Source organism: Engystomops pustulosus, chromosome 4, assembly GCF_040894005.1.
Source record: "Engystomops pustulosus chromosome 4, aEngPut4.maternal, whole genome shotgun sequence".
NCBI classification, from domain to species: Eukaryota; Metazoa; Chordata; class Amphibia; order Anura; family Leptodactylidae; genus Engystomops; species Engystomops pustulosus.
This window is the reverse complement of record NC_092414.1, coordinates 107,666,831-107,683,450: the sequence shown is the minus strand read 5'-3', so window position 1 is coordinate 107,683,450 and position 16,620 is coordinate 107,666,831. Positions and strand designations below refer to the sequence as shown.

The 16,620-nt window shown below is 41.3% G+C and overlaps 1 protein-coding gene across 1 annotated transcript in view; it reads right to left on the bottom strand.

Annotated features, from left to right (window-relative positions):
- Nucleotides 1-393: 393 nt before the first annotated feature.
- Nucleotides 394-16,620, bottom strand: part of HYAL4 (hyaluronidase 4) — a 33,260-nt gene continuing 17,033 nt past the window's right edge. Inside the window, exons 2-4 of the mRNA XM_072147024.1 lie at nt 12,412-13,371; nt 1,912-2,001; nt 394-1,829 (exon numbers count right to left, since the gene is read on the bottom strand). Of these exons, the coding sequence (XP_072003125.1) occupies nt 1,404-1,829; nt 1,912-2,001; nt 12,412-13,341 (1,446 nt within the window). The 5' untranslated portion in view covers nt 13,342-13,371 and the 3' untranslated portion in view covers nt 394-1,403. The remainder of the gene's footprint in view (nt 1,830-1,911; nt 2,002-12,411; nt 13,372-16,620) is intronic.

Here is a 16,620-nt window from a genome sequence, read left to right as displayed (position 1 = left end):
AGACCCTATCTTGAATGTAACCCGGGGACTGCCTGTATGTTGTTGAGTGATAAAGCCCCTAATGGTTCAAACCCCCCTTTTTTCCTAAATAGGAATTATAAATAATTAAACATAATAATAAACATGTTCCAAAATATTAAAATGTTTCTTCCACTGAAAAGTTAAAAAATGTCCAAATTGGAAATCCTTTTATCATTTGCCACATGTGAAAATTTTAATAAAAAGTAATAAAAGGTCATATCACTATGCACTGCTTAATGTTTAAGAAATCTTTTATATTTTCTCCTGTGGGCATGCACATACACATTTATGACTTTTATATTTTAAAACAAAAACATAACATATTTAAATTTTCCATTCAAAAGTAAACTGTAAAAGAAAACCATAATATACTTTTGTAAAACTTTACTGATATAGCTTAGAACATTGTGTATAAAGTACTGTATGCAGATATTTTCAACTCAAAGATGTACTGCTTGAACATTTGTATGTCAAAAATCTTTAAGATATATAGATATAAAAGTTCATTTTCCATTCAGTAATTGTAACTTTGCTTACATATAATTATTTTATATTGGCATAATGGCATGAAGTCACATAATATATTATGTAAAAGTATTATAGAAGTGTCATTTTGTGCAATTACGGTATATGAAATATGAACAATAAAGTATTAAATAAATAAATGATCACTACATTTTCATCAATCGTTGCATAAATAATAACTCAATAGTATAAGTCAATACATGAAACTTTGGAAGATATCGTCTTAGAGCAAAGTGCTACATTCTTCACTCACTTAAAGGGGTGTTCCCATTTCAGTAAATTAATGTTATTGTTTGTATGATGAAAAATCATACAATTTTCAATATACTTTCTGTATCAATTCCTCATGGTTTTCTGGATCTCTGCTTCTTTATTCTACAAAAAGATTCATTGTTTATTTCCAGTGGACAGAAATCTGACCATGGTCACACAGGTGCGTATATCGTTAGTATAACAGAGAGTAATCAGAGCTGTGTGATATAACGAGCCGTGCACCTGTGTGATTATAGTCAGATTTCTGTCCATTGGAAATAAACAAAGAAGCTTTCCATAGAATGACAGCAAGCAGAGATCTAGAAAAACGTGAGGAATTGATACAGAAAGTACCGTATATTAAAAAGTTGTATGATTTTTCATCTTACAAATAATTAATTTGTTGAAATGGGAACACCTCTTTAATTTGCTTGTTAGCAAGATGGACTGAATCTCACTAATGCTATGTCTTCACCCAGCATCTATGAGACAACTGAAACAAGCACATAATGACACGTAATAGCCAGAAACAGTGTCATTCTTTATGTACACACATTGGACTACTTATTTTTGCAGTTTGTTGAAAGGCAAGTTATGCTTTAAATTTAAGAATTGAGTATTATAATAATTTGAATTAGAGCATACATCAAGAAGCTTACAGAATGGAATGATAACTCTGACCCATTATTTGAGATGTGTGATCTCCAATGCATTTCCTCAAGTTGTGGGAGCTCACAGAACTTTCCGGTCCAACCTTCAAAGCACTGACACTGAAACTTCTTCTTCATATATTTCACATCTTCTTTTCCATGATATCCAGTGACATAATGCCCTCTACCAGATCCATGGGATTTGATCTCAAAATTAGCTGGATTCAAGTATAGGTATGTCGCTGAGTTTTCATTCTTCCTGACGCACCTCCCATTTTTGTTACATAAGACCTTACTGCAAAGTTTAGCAGCCTTTGTCACATTTACTATATAGCGTCCAAATGCTCCATCAATGTAGTTTTTCACTAAATTGCAGCTATCCTGGAAAAGCAAACAGTATGGTAAGAAGAAAGAAAAAGAAGAAAGAAACCAAATTTTTTGGTTTTGTAATGAGTGATCTTACCGGCGTACTGGAGTACTCACTGCCTCCCCACAGTACTACACCAGCGGCGCCCATTGCCGCACTTTCTCCAATTGTATGCACCAAGTCAATCTACAACAACCAAAAAATGGCATGTAAAATATTCACATTATAGTACAATATAAACAACTGATTAGATGTAAAGTAAATTGGTGTACAATGTAATGGTACTGAATCTGAGTGTACAACACCTGAGGTGATTAATTTTTACTTAAAAAAACGATTCTGTCTAAATGTATGTAGGATTTCATACCATTGAATGGATTTACACATGCATTTTTAAATTTGCTAGCAATAAAAATAGGATATCACAAGGTTCTACAGTTCCCAAAATAAATGAAAATGTCAGCGTATCACCCATTTAACACAGAAGTGATAAAAAGTAAATTTTTCCTCTACATTTGAATTTTAAATGAACGTTATAAAAATGTAACAAAGCTTTATAAATTCGCTATAAAACCTATAAAAGTAATGATACGCACAGGGCATAACTACATAGGTAGCAGCCATAGCAGCTGCTATGGGGCCTGCAGTGTCAAGGGACCCGGCCACCTGACCTGGTATCCTAAGGAATGTAGCATTTGCACCATCGTATACATATTGGGGCTTATTTACTAAGGGTAGCGTTGCTCACTTTAATCGGACTCTGCACCGTTTTCAGGATTTGCGGACCTTCTACAGGTATTTAACAGGGGGTTAATGCTGGGATTGTGTTGCATACAATTGGATTGTGGTGTGGCTGTGTTGGCATTCATGCAACAGAAAGCAGGTGGGGGTGCCATCGGACAATCCGACTGATTTGGAGTGAACACGAGATTTAAGATTCAAATTGTGTCGCAAGATAATGCACTTACACGCACCAGGAAGAAGAAGATGAACTCCGTCAGACCTGAGCGGGGAAGTGGCACATGCAGGATATCGGGCGCACGATCTTAGTGAATCGCGGCAGATGTGCATTATCATCGGACAACGCACTTTTTGTGAACTCCAAGGAAGTAAATGTGCCCCATTATGCTACACATTGTACATCATAATATGTTATAACAGTACACAGCTGAGAGGGCGGCTCAGATGAGAAATGTCGGAGAAGGAGGTGATAGCAGGACTAGGAATCTTTTATCTCCATGCTCTACCGTCTATTTCCCCCATGTGGTCTGCAGCTACTGGGCTGCATCAAATCATATTTGTAGCCTCTTACACCCCCCTAGGATATGAAAACTGAAAGAGAGTATAAACATAAGTGTATAGATATAGGTGTATGTGTATCTGCTGTACGAATGTATATCTGATGCTTTTTTATGCTGTATGTAAGAATATGCAGTATAACTGTGTGTGTGTATGCTGTATGTGTGTATATGGTGTATATATGTGCGTATATCAGCTGTGTGTAAATATGCCTTATGCTCGTGTAGACATGTACATAGTGTATATTCTGTAATTACTGCAATATGTGTGTATATGGTGTGTATAAACTGTATACATATATATATACTGTATATGATGTATATACACTATGGGGCACATTTACTTACCCGTCCGAGTCGCGATCCCCGATCCGGAATGTCCACCAGAATGCACATCTAAGGTGATTAGATACACTTAGGGCCACATGTGTGGTCTGGCCCTAAGTGTTACTATTAATTTACATACTTTGCATTTCTGCAAACAAGAAGGTCCTTCGACCTAGGTGAATAATGATATTGTTAAAATTTAACTTTTATTAATCATTTATTTAAACCATGAGGGATATTTTCCCAGTGTGTAAAGACAAACAAAAAATATATTAAAAGTAGAATTGGTGGAAAAAGAAATTAGATTTCTCTTCTGAGCAAGGAGGAGAATGTGAGGAATAGGGAGTTTAGAACCCACAGGTGAGTATTAAACGGTTGACAGTGCTACATTCACTATTTTATGTATAGTTTGGGGCTGCACAATAAAAAAATTTGGTAGCAAATCTTGACCACATTTGCACCAGGGTACAGGGCCGATTCTAGCATATTTGCTGCCTGAGGCGAATATTAAAATGCTGCCCCCGCTCCCTGTTAAGTAAATGCTGAAAACTTTACTAACAACTAACATCGCCACAGGCAGCTCCCTGACACTGTGTGACTACAGGTTCTGAGAGTCATTAGTGGCATCTAGTACCTTATAGATGACAATCTCTTCCATCAGAAGGACTTTATTCATATACATATAATGTATACAGTACTTCCCCCCTCCCACGGTAATGACACCTCCCCACTCCCCCTTATTAGCCACATTTAATTAATAAAAGTACATGAAAAATAATAAAAATCATACTCACCTGCAGGCAGCTGCTCCCTCGGCGCGGCTCCGGTCTTCACACGGCTCTCCTGTGAGCCGCGGCTCCGCACAGCAACACAGGCGGCGTGACGTTATTACGCCTGTGTCGCTGATTGGAACGGAGCGACGCAGCTGCCAGAAAGACGCTGCGTCGCTCCGCATATAAATCGCGCATGTGTCTTAAAGAGACAGGCGCGATTTATTTAGCAGGTGGGTGATTCGGACGTTAACGAATAGATGCTAGATGTGCACAATGTTCATTCATTCACCATTACACTCACAGATCTGAGATCAGCCCCGTTACCCCCTGAAGACGCCATCTCATGGCGAAACATGTCGGGTGGGCTGTTTGAATGTGTGCTAATTTTAGATTGAGTGGTGTTCAAGGATTAGATAGTGCCAACAATGCCAGAAAACCGAGGCATTGAATGACAGCAATGTTAGCAGAAATAGGAGTGTGAGTGTAATGGTGAATGAATGAGCAATTGGAAAACATCAAAGGGAGCGAACTCAAAGTGTGTTTGTAATAAAGAAAGTTAGTGGCTAGCGCGGACCCACTTTGAGGTCACCGCAGGCAACCACGCCTATTTAAACATGCAATAAACATCTAGCAAGTGTAATTTTGACTGTATCCCGTGAGCCTACATGGTTTAAGCACCTCAAAGTGTGAGTGTGGTTGAACACTCACAACAGTTTATATCTACCCTGGTGCAAATGTGGTCAAGATTTGCTACCAAAATTTTTTATTGTGCAGCCCCAAACTATACAGAAAAGAGTGAATGTAGCACTGTCAACCCTTTAATACTCACCTGTGGGTTCTAAACTCCCTATTCCATACGTTAAACGTTAATCCATCTAAAATTCCTCACATTCTCCTCCTTGCTCAGAAGAGAAATCTAATTTCTTTTTCCACCATTCCTACTTTTAATATATTTTTTGTTTGTCTTTACACACTGGGAAAATATCCTTCATGGTTTAAATAAATGATTAATAAAAGTTAAATTTTAACAATATCATTATTCACATAGGTCGAAGGACCTTCTTGTTTGCAGAAATGCAAAGTATGTAAATTAATAGAATGCACATCTGCCGCGATCCACAAAGATCCTGCGCCCGATATCCTGCATGTGTCCCGCTCCTAAAACCCCAGTTAAATGCGGTGCACAACGGAAAAAGTCAGAAAACCCGATGAAAATGCGGTCCACGGACCTTTAGTAAATGTGCCCCATTGTGTACATACAGCAAGAGTGCTTATGTTATGAGCATGTGTTGTATGAGTGCATAAATGTGTTCGTATGAGTGTATATATATATATATATATATATATATATTTGTGTGTGTAAAAGTGTATGAATATATTTATGAGTATAGAACTTTGTGTGTATATAAGTATATAAATGTGTATATAATGTCTAAATGTGATTGTATACACCTGTGTGTGTACAAATATGTATACATATTTTTTTAAGGGGAAGTGGGGCCCCATGTAGAAGTCTGCTATGGGGCTCAGCCTCTCTTTGTTACACCCCTGGATAAGCAAATTTCAATCAAGAGTACCATGGGCTTTGCGGCAAGGTTTGTTGCACCTTCTCTTGTCTACTTTCGCAGGGTTCTTTCAATCATAGCTGCAGAAGAATTGAAATGAACAAAGAGAGGATGCACGAACCACTTGGCCGCGCTGATGGTGCACCATAATTCTATTCTTAATGGCTACTTCCACTAAGTAAAGATTCTCTGCATTCTGGACACATATTGGGGCAAAATATGGAAGTCGGAAACTGCACTAAAACTGCTATTTCCGTGAATAATGCTGGGAGTGGCGATTCACTAAGATCGTGGACAAGAAATCATGAATCTGTCTCTTCCCTGCACTGGCCCAACAGAGTTTACCATCTTTTTTGTGGTGCACCTTTAACATATGGCGTGTTAAAGTTAAATACGCCACTCTGTCCGAATCAGTCAGACCGACCAGCAGCACGCCCCTAATTTGTGTCGCATGGAGGCCAGCGCAGCTGTGCCACAAAAGGATCGTTTGTGACACAGTCACTTAAATACCTGTGCAGGGCATTTTAGCCTAGAAGAACGTGCACAGTCCGACAAAAGTTCGGCGCAAAGCCCTCAGTAAATGTGCCCAATTGTGTCAAAATTGAGGTGCAGGTTGCTTCGCCTAAAAGGTCACGTCACATTTAATTTCATACCTGAATACTGATGCTGGGGTAATATATACTGACAGGTTCCATTAAGCCATTTTTTGTTTGCTATTTTGTTTCATTGCAGTCCTAGAACCATTACCTACATATTTTTTTGTCATTGCAGCTTTATGGACACTTTGTCAATGAGGCAGAAAAAAGAGGGGCACAAACTTGTCTTTTATGTGATGACCCAGTACCGTGAAATTACTAAATAACAATTAATTGGTGCTTAGCTTTAACACAAAAAAAACAATACAAGATTCATCAATGTAGTATGAAGGAAAAAGCGGCATGTCCCGGCAGCAACTAACCATGTAATTCCGCTTTGCCAGCTTCCCTAAGCACTGCTAGCTTGTGGAGCCTACAAGCCCCCCGATCTTCACCAGAGCCCGCCGCAAAGCAAGATGGATTTTGCTGCCAGGGGCCTGCTTGTAGGGAAGCGGCAGGAAGTAAAAGCATGTATTGGCTCATTCAAGTCCAGGGCCAGCGACAGGCAGATGACAAGGCAGAGTCCAGAGTCGAATCCAGGGACAGGTTACAGGGTAGTGGTCCTAAACACTAGGTCTGGGAGATAGCATGGAGCAGGCAGAGGGCCGGAGCACCAGCTAGAGGCCTAATACTCAAGCAAATACAAATGGCTCAGGAAACACATGTATAACTGATAGGGATTTTTATGCAGGGCCCCAACAGCCCTCTTGACTTTTGTAAGGTGAGTCCTAATTAACCCTGCCGGCAGCGAGATGACAGAGAAAAACAAAGACACAGTCCGGTCTTTAGATGCAATCAAATCCCACTCTATTTCAAAAAGCCACAGCTGTATTTTAATACAGAGAAATCAGCATTTGCGGTGTTGTATGAAAGGAGATAAGGCACTTAGATTCTATTGGCCATTATGATTTTACCAGCACATTCTTGGAAAAATGAATAGGCCTTGTTTACAGCCATGCTTATCTACAGAATGGCTCCAGAAGCTTCTTCATAACCAAAGCAAGAAACCAAGAAATCAGAGGCCTTAAGGACACTAAGAAATGCCAAGGATACTGTGAAAGGCAAACAACAGTTTAAATAAGAAAAATAGCTGAATTAAAACATTTAACTCTATAGCTTCTGAGTGGGCAATATACCCCCCCCCCCCCCCTGTAATAATGGCATCTGTTTTGTTCTCTTGCTCAAAATGGCCCCTGTAGAGGAATATATCACCAATAGAGATGAGCGAACATACTCATCCGAGCTTGATGCTCGTTCGAGCATTAGCATACTCGAAACTGCTCGTTGCTCAGACGTATATTTCGCCAGCTCGAGAAAATGGCATCTCCCGCCATTTTTATTTTTGGCGGCCAGAAACAGTGCCAATCACAAGCCAGGAGACTCTGCACTCCACCCAGCATGACGTGGTACATTTACACGTCGATAGCAGTGGTTGGCTGGCCTGATCAGGTGACCCTGGAATATACTAGGCCCTGCCCGCGCTGCTCGCATCATTCTCTGTCTGGATGCCGTTAGGGAGAGAGCTGCTGCAGGGATAGCGTTAGGGTGTTATATTAGCTTACTGTTAGGCAGGAGTGAGTCTACAAGAACCCAACAGCTCTTGTTAGGGCTAGAATATTTTTTTTTCTTTGCTTGTGGCTGGGCTATTTAGCTCTACACATATCCATCTCAAACACCTAAGGTGGAATTCAACATTAACCATGTTATCCAGAGTTTACCAGCAGCGCAGAGCGATTGTAGACTGCCAGATGTCAACTTCCACCAGAACTGGTAATCAGGTCAGTCAGCTTCCTCAAGTCTACAATGAATAGTGGACGTGGATGTCTGATATCTATCAGGTGCTGAGTAACTTTGAGGAGTCAACAGAGATGGTCAGTGGCGATGCCGCCATCATCAGCCTCACCATCCCACTGCTTGGCCTGTTGAAAAACTCTCTGGTCAGCATGAAGTCGGAAGCTTTGCGCTCGTCACAAGAGACGGGGGTAGAAGATTCCCTTGTTGATAGCCGAAGCACCCTCAGGTCTGTTTCTAAGCGCATATTGGAGGAGGTGGAGGAGGATGAGGAGGAAGAGGAGGAGAATGTTGGCGAGACAGAAGAGGGGAGCTCAGTCCTTCACTGTTCAGCGTGTATGGGCAGAAGAAGAGGAGTTGGAGGAGTTGGAGGAGGAGGAAATGGACAGTCAGGCCAGTGAGGGGAGTGAATTCTTGCGCGTTGGGACTCTGGCGCATATGGCAGATTTCATGCTAGGCTGCCTATCCCGTGACCCTCACGTTCAAAGAATTTATTCCAGCACCGATTACTGGGTATTCACTCTCCTGGACCCACGTTACAAGCAAAATCTTTCCACTCTCATCCCTGGAGAGGAAAGGAGTGTGAGAATGCATGAATACCAGCAGTCCCTGGTGCACAAGCTGAAACAGTATTTCCCTTCTGACAGCGCTAGCGGCAGAGGGCGTACTTCTGCAGGACAAGTAGCGAGGGAGAGTAGGCGAGCAGGCAGCTTGTCCTGGCAGGGGTACGCTTTACAAAGCCTTTGCCAGTTTTATGTCACCCCAGCAAGACACTGTCACCTGTCCCCAGTCTCGGCAGAGTAGGGCTGATCTTTACAGAAAGATGGTGAGGGAGTACGTAGCTGACCATACCATCGTCCTAAATGATCACACAGCTCCCTACAACTACTGGGTTTCAAAGCTGGACATGTGGCACGAACTGGCGCTGTACGCTTGGAGGTTCTTGCCTGCCCTGCCACTAGCGTGTTGTCTGAGCGGGTTTTCAATGCAGCTGGTGGCATCATCACCGATAAGCGTACATGCCTGTCGACTAACAGCGTTGACAGGCTGACGCTTATCAAGATGAATAAAGCCTGGATTTCTCAGGATTTCCATTCTCCACCAGGTGAAAGAAGCTCAACCTGAATAACCGCCATAACCAATCCAATTACTTATAAGAACAGTACTACACTTGATCTTATACAAAAGGTTCTTAGAAGTGCTTAGTTTGTAGCCCCCGCCTGCTTTGAAAATTATAATTTTTTCAAAGCAAACGCTTCTGGCCCCCAGGTCCCTTTTGGGTGGGGAGGAGACGAGAGGCAGGGGCTTGGACAGGAGAAAGCTCGCCTGGCAGCGGACCACCAGCCCCATCCCAAGATTAGGCAGCCTCAGAGGCATCCATGCATACTGCCCCTGCTGTTTCCTGTCCATTTTGCCTCCACGATCCTCCACAGCGTCCACCAATGTCTCCATGCGCAACTTTCAACTGTTTATACCCCCCAGACGCTGGAGCGCGAGAGGATATACAGCACATCATCCCCTTATCAAACGAGCTGTGTCAGGCAGAATTTTCAGGTGTTTCACCAGATACATAGTGGAACTCGGCCCATCTGTCGCCGCCATGCTGGAGACCTAAAGTTTCAATCATAGAAGCAATATGGATGCCCCATACTGTCACTCTTAATCATGGAAGTTGTCTCCATGGCTGCCTCCACATGTCGTCCCCTTATCAAACGGCTGTGTCAGGTTCATTTTTCGGATGTTTCACCAGATACGTTATGGAACTTGGTCACTATGTCGCCACCATGCTGTGTTATCGACTAAATATACCATCAACCTTTTGTTCACATAGGAAATCATTTCAGCGCTTCTTGCTCACCTCCTTTGGTTCCTCTCTGCCACCTTAACCAGGCAAGATACTGATACATACAGTGCTATACGTTATCCTCGCCAAAATAAATTTTTTAAATTGGTTTGAAGCCTGAGTCCATTTAGGGTATGTCGCCATGCAACTCTCTAGCCTGCCGCTGCTGCTGCTGCCCCTGCATGCCGTCTTCTATAGTGTCAGGGTCAATTATTGGATGTTTTAGATGCTATCTAGCCTCATTAGGTCACTCTGTCATCGCCATGCTGTTGCCCATAATTTTGGCCTAATGGTGCGATTAAGCAGCCTCAGAGGCATCCATGCATGCTGCCCCTGCTGTTTCCTGTCCATTTCGGTGGTGTTTCCATAATTTTCTGAGGTTTCCAGGTGTTTGGCCAAGCTTCCCTGTGCAGACCCTTGGTCCTCTTGAAAAATGCTCGGGTCTCCCATTGACTTCAATGGGGCTCGTTATTCGAGACGAGCACTCGAATAACGGGAAAAGTTTGTCTCGAATAATGAGCACCCGAGCATTTTAGTGCTCGCTCATCTCTAATCACCAACAATAACCCATCCCACATAGTAGATCACTTGACCTCTGGAGGAAGTTGCAGGATAGGGCTGCAGTGTAGAGCACCAGCCACCAGAGAGAGTTTAACAAACTATCTGCATACTCACCACCAGAGAGAGTCAGAATGCAGAATTATGACAGCAAGCAATCTGTATAATTGCCACCAGAGGGAGATAAAAGGCAGAAACAGTGCAGAATTGTGATATGGTATTAACCAAATAAAATTCTTCTCTTTATTGTCCTAGCATTAAAACACATGCAGACTGCCACAGGAGGGATGAAGCATCAGGGGGTGAAAGGTGACAGCCGTTTCTCACTGAGCCGCGTCTCTCTCTCTAGCCCTGGGTGTGCCAGTAGCACATTATCTAACATGGTGACGGTAGTCATCAGGATCCAGATATGGGTATATTGAGTGTTTACATTTTGTATATGGTCATCACTATTATCACTATTATAGTGGATAGATATTGGAAGCACTGACCAGCATAGGGTATCATAGTTTTTGAATACATTATATAAACACTGGATCAGCTACTGAGCTGGAGAGATATGTCCCTTCCCAGTTGTTAGGTTATGTGCAATGTAGCTGTGTATGGATTTGGAATTCTGTGTTTATTTTAATATGGTGTAATGTTTGTGAACTTTTTAATTTTTGGTAAATTATTATATAACTGATGGTGTAATAGAATCAATATATAGTGGATATAATCAATATATAGGAGTCTACACTGTCATTACATGTGGGGGATTGATAGGAGAAATGCACCCGAAGATTACGTACTGTGTGAGGATAGAGACATTGGCATATCTTAAAGAGCCCCTCCCAATCAAACTATTTAGATGCATCTGGCTCTATTGACCATGGAAGCTAAATGGTTAATGGCGTTGGCAATCGTCCTCTCCACACTCTCTACCTACCACTGGTTCTGAAGTCCTCTTCCCTGCAACCACTGTTGCCTATTCATGTCCTAATATTTAGTTCCCTCATTGTGATGTGAAAAGGGAGTGTAGTTGTGTCAAAGGTTGAGGGAGTAGTGAGACCTCACCTTTTGCCCCCCCATTGAAAGACAGCATTCAGACAGTACAACTGGCTTTGCATGCAGATACTTATTAATGTTGAGTAGTTCCTAACCACCAAGTTCGGGCCCATACTGACCCCACCTCAACACCGACCCCACCACTGCTAATAACATCCGCAATCAGTGATGGCACTAGGCGGTGGCCATTTTGAGGGAGCATCAGTGTTTTTGGTGACCTTATTGGGAGCGACAATCCTCACCAAAATGGCGGTGCATGCTGGTAAGAGCTGGCACGTGCATCCCACACTAATTTAAATGCCGATGGAGTCACCGATAACGTGTGTTACTATTTGAGCTTTGGGTCCGGTACTCAGATTCCTCAGGTTTTTTAACTTAATAGGGTTCACTCATCCCTAATACTGATATAATATATTTCTGTTGTCTGAATGGGGACATTTACCACCATATATTCTGTTAAAAATCTTGCAGCCAGATGATACTGGTTATTAAATAAAATTATGAATATCCTTACATACACTGCAATGTTTCTCTGTAATTTATGTAATATTATGCAATATGCTCTGGAACAGCCATATTCTTCAGGTATTTCCTTATAGAGTTCATTATGGAAAAAAATGACTGGAAAAACACATTGGAAAACACTGTGTAAACAACAAAACACCAAGATAAGACGATGATCCACAAATTTGTAAGCGGATTATAGGAGTGAGAAGGCTGATGTGTTATTCACCAAAGCATCAAGAGATATCGACTTACCTGAGATAAAGTATGAAGTGTTAGTGAGTAGAAAGGTCTTGCATATGCATAAATTGGCACTTCATAAGGTGTTTTTGACATGGATCCAACTCGTGTTGCTTCTTTAAGACGATGATGGACAAATTTACGGGCATTTGAACTTGACTGAAGGAAATGCTCTAAATAGATGGATGGGAAAAGAGCACTGCTGTATTCCCACATCCACTGTATGTAGTCATTGCGCTTCATTTCAATCGTTGGGCATTTTCCTGTATAAGATTGAGGATCCTTCTTATAATCGTAATTGTAACAGTCAGGAAACAAATAGTAGCCCCAAAGACCTTGCGGTCTAACCTCCCGAGCTAGAAGAACAGAGTCTCTCATAAAATTTCTTGCAGCAGAGTCAAATTCTTCCTTGGCCTGTTTTCTTATCAAGTCTTGAGGCCAGTCAGGATGTTGATCCTGTACCAACAACATTGATTTTTCTCTGTAGATGTTTTTACTTCCCCAGTTTCTATCCCACTGTGGTCTCCAGTTTTCCCAGTCAATAACTCCAAGCCCTTGGAAATCTTTAGTGGGTATACGATTAATAATATCTTGTGTGGCCTTAGTAAAGTGCTCTTTGAAGCTAACATTTTGTGGCACACCACCATGTACAGACTCCCCATCATCAGTAACATAGGGGTAATAACCCAGATGCGTGTGATAAAATATTGTTACATTTTGACCACTTAAGGTTTCATTGGGGTTTGCAACTATGTCAAAGACACTGAGATCCAAGTCAATTTTATATCGTAGTTTACACTGCTGTGTCGGAGCATTCCAAATGGCAATAAAAGGCCTGTTCTTCAAAAGTGGCGATTTTGCTCTTTTATATCTCTGACCATTGCTAATACTAAGTATTGCTGCAGAGAACCATAATAGGCACAAACAGCTGCTGGACTTCAACATTATTCCACTCTTGAATGTAAATTATTTTACCTTAAAAGGGATAGAAACACAAATAATTAGTTTTTGCTACGACATTGGAGTGGATTTGAGAAACCACTCTTTTGCCAGATTTGGTTATTTTGTTATATTTCAGCATAATGCAAAAGGCATCTTCTTTATGGAAGACTAGTATAAAGGATGTTTGAAGAGTCCTCTTCATACAGAGGTGGGGGTTGTTGCATATTGCTAATAACCGCGGTCGGTGCTTTATTACGATCGCGGCGACGGCGGCGATTGTTTGCCATGGTAGCCTCGGGTCTTCGCTTGACCTGAGACTATCTGGCATCTGCAGTTTCGTTACAATGAGCCAGTGGCTCATTGTAATGAATGTGCTGCAAAAATGCCATATATTGCAATACAGAAGTATTGCAGTATATGATAGGAGCGATCTGACTATCTAGGGTTAATGTACCCTAGATGGTCTAAAAAATTGTGAAAAAAAAAAGTTTAAAAAATAAAAAAAATTAATAAAATATAAAAAATTCAAATCACCCCCATTTCCCTAGAACGGATATAAAACATAATAAACAGTAAAAATCACAAACATATTAGGTATCGCGGCATCCCAAAATGCCCGATCTATCACAATATAAAAACGGTTACGGCCGGCGGTGACCTCCGAGGCGGGAAATGGCGCCCAAATGTCCGAAATGCGACTTTTACACCTTTTTACATAACATAAAAAATGAAATAAAAAATGATCAAAATGTCGCACAGACCTCAAAATGGTAACAATGAAAACGTCACCTCATTTCGAAAAAAATGACCCCTCACACATCTCCGTGCGCCAAAGTATAAAAAAGTTATTAGCGTCAGAAGATGGCAAAAAAATGCTTTTCTTTTTTGTACACATTCGTTTAATTTTTGAAAAAGTATTAAAACACAATAAAACCTATATAAATGTGGTATCACCGCGATCGCACCGAACCAAAGAATAAAGTAGGCGTGTTATTTGGAGCGAAGAGTGAAAGTCGTAAAAACTGAGCCCACAAGAACGTGACGCTTCACAGTACATGGCATGTTAAAATAAATAACATTACGGGAAAGTAAAATTTGTTATGCACAAAATAAGCCCTCACACAGGTCTGTACACGTAAAAATGAAAAAGTTATGGATTTTTGAAGTTGGAGAGCGAGAAATGAGCCGAAAAACCCTGCGTCCTTAAGGGGTTAACAAAAATATTTTATATGTATAGAACTCTCTCTGTGTCTAACTGTGTCTGACTATCTCTGGCTGCCTCTGACTGTCTCTGTCACTGACCGTCTTTGTCACTGACCCTCTCTGACCTACTCTGTCTCTGACCGTCTTTTAGAGTGACGGTCTCTGATTGTCTCTTTGAGTGACTGCCTCTGACCGTCTCTTTAAGATACTGTCACTGACCATCTCTGTCTCTGAACGTCTCTAATGTATCTAACTCTCTCTCTGTGTCTCTGTCACTAACTGTCTCCGTCACTGACCCTCTCTGATCTTCTCTGTCTCTTGTTTTGAAAATATTAACAAAATTGTTAAGGTCAAAAGGTCAGCCAGCACCCCCCCCCCACATTAACTGAATGAAACAAAACTGGTGTCAAATGTTTGTGCTATGTTTGTGCTGGTTTGTGCAGCCATCGGACGATCCAACTGATTTGGACTAAGCGCAGGATTTAACATTTAAATTGTGTCACAAGCCATGCACTTACATACACCGGGAAAAAGAAGGTACACTCCGGGGGACCTGAGCGGGGAGCGACACATGCAGGATATCCGGCGCACCCTCGTAGTGAATCACAGCACTATCTATGATCTTCGGACATTCGGATCGGGGATGGCGACGTGGATGGGTAAGTAAATGTGCCCCAATTTGTTTTCTAGCACCTCCTGGTGATCAAACCAAAGAAGTGTCACTAGGTTTGTTTTTTACCATTTCATCCTAAACACCTTAACTTATGTGAACACCTAAAAATACCTTTAAAATGATAGCAGCACAAACAAAAGTTTTTGCTGCACAAACCAGCACAAACAAAGCAAAAACGTTTGGCACCAGTTTTGTTTGATTTGGTTACTGTGGGGATGGGGGGCTGTCTGACCTTTTGACCCTTACAATTTTGTTAATATCTTAAAAACAAAAGCAGCACAAACTAGTACAAACGTAGCATAATTGATTGTCACCAGTTTGTTTATTTATGTAATGTGGGGGGGCTGGTTGACCTCAGGAAACTTTTATTAATATCTTAAAAACCAATAGCAGTACAAACAAAAATGTCTGCTGCACAAACTAGCACAAATGTTTGACACCAATTTTGTTAGATTTAAACAAGGTGGGGGGGGGGCAACTTCAGTCAGTTGAGAACGACAGGTCTGCTCATCTCTATTGACGTCCCATCTCATAAATCTAGTTCCCAGGAGTTGTTTGCATAGTCTTATGCAAAATAAAAACACGTATGGGTGGCATGGTTTGGCATAGCCCTTCACAATATAGCATTTAGTATGTGTGTGTTTCACGGTGGAAGGTTGCCCTGCAGAATCTGATGTTTTATATAATCTGAACCAATAGATTTGTTAATGCAGTGATGCATTTCACCCTTTATTGTACAGGCAACATCTACTAGCAAATTTATAATATTCTTAATCTTCCTTTGCAATAACTGCTTGATAAATGGAGGTCTGCAGTAGAAGGCCTTTGCTTTCTGTTATTCTATTATTTTATTCTTTTCCATATGAAGGACAAGTGTTCACCTCTGTGATTATAAATTTGGCACTCACACTGGATACATCCTCAGGGGGTTTTATCATTAGGGTTTTTGTCTATGTTTAGCGTTGTTTTGGCACAGTTGTGCGACTTTCCATTGCGCCAAATGAACATAGGAGGACAGTGCAAAGTCACTTTGACATAGACCCTGCTTGCGCCAAATTTATTATTTGCATAGACTAGCTTTCACAAAATGGCTGAATTCATGATTTGCAATTTGTCGCAAATTTCCATTTTGGCTCATATTTACGCCAGTCCCCACCTTGGTTATACTGCGACTTTTGTTGGGGTTTTTTCCAACATTTCATGCGACTGTCGCAAACAGCAAAAAACACTGCCAGCAGATTTATCAAGGGCCAAAGCCACTTAAATTAATATGACTGCAGCGGAGCTCCAAAGACAGACATAGGGGGATATTTATCATACGCTGGCGCTCAGGCCCTTTTGATGTATCGGGCTGCCAGCAGCGCAGCGTTTATCCTGCCTGGTGTAGAAAAAGACGCAGCCGGCGA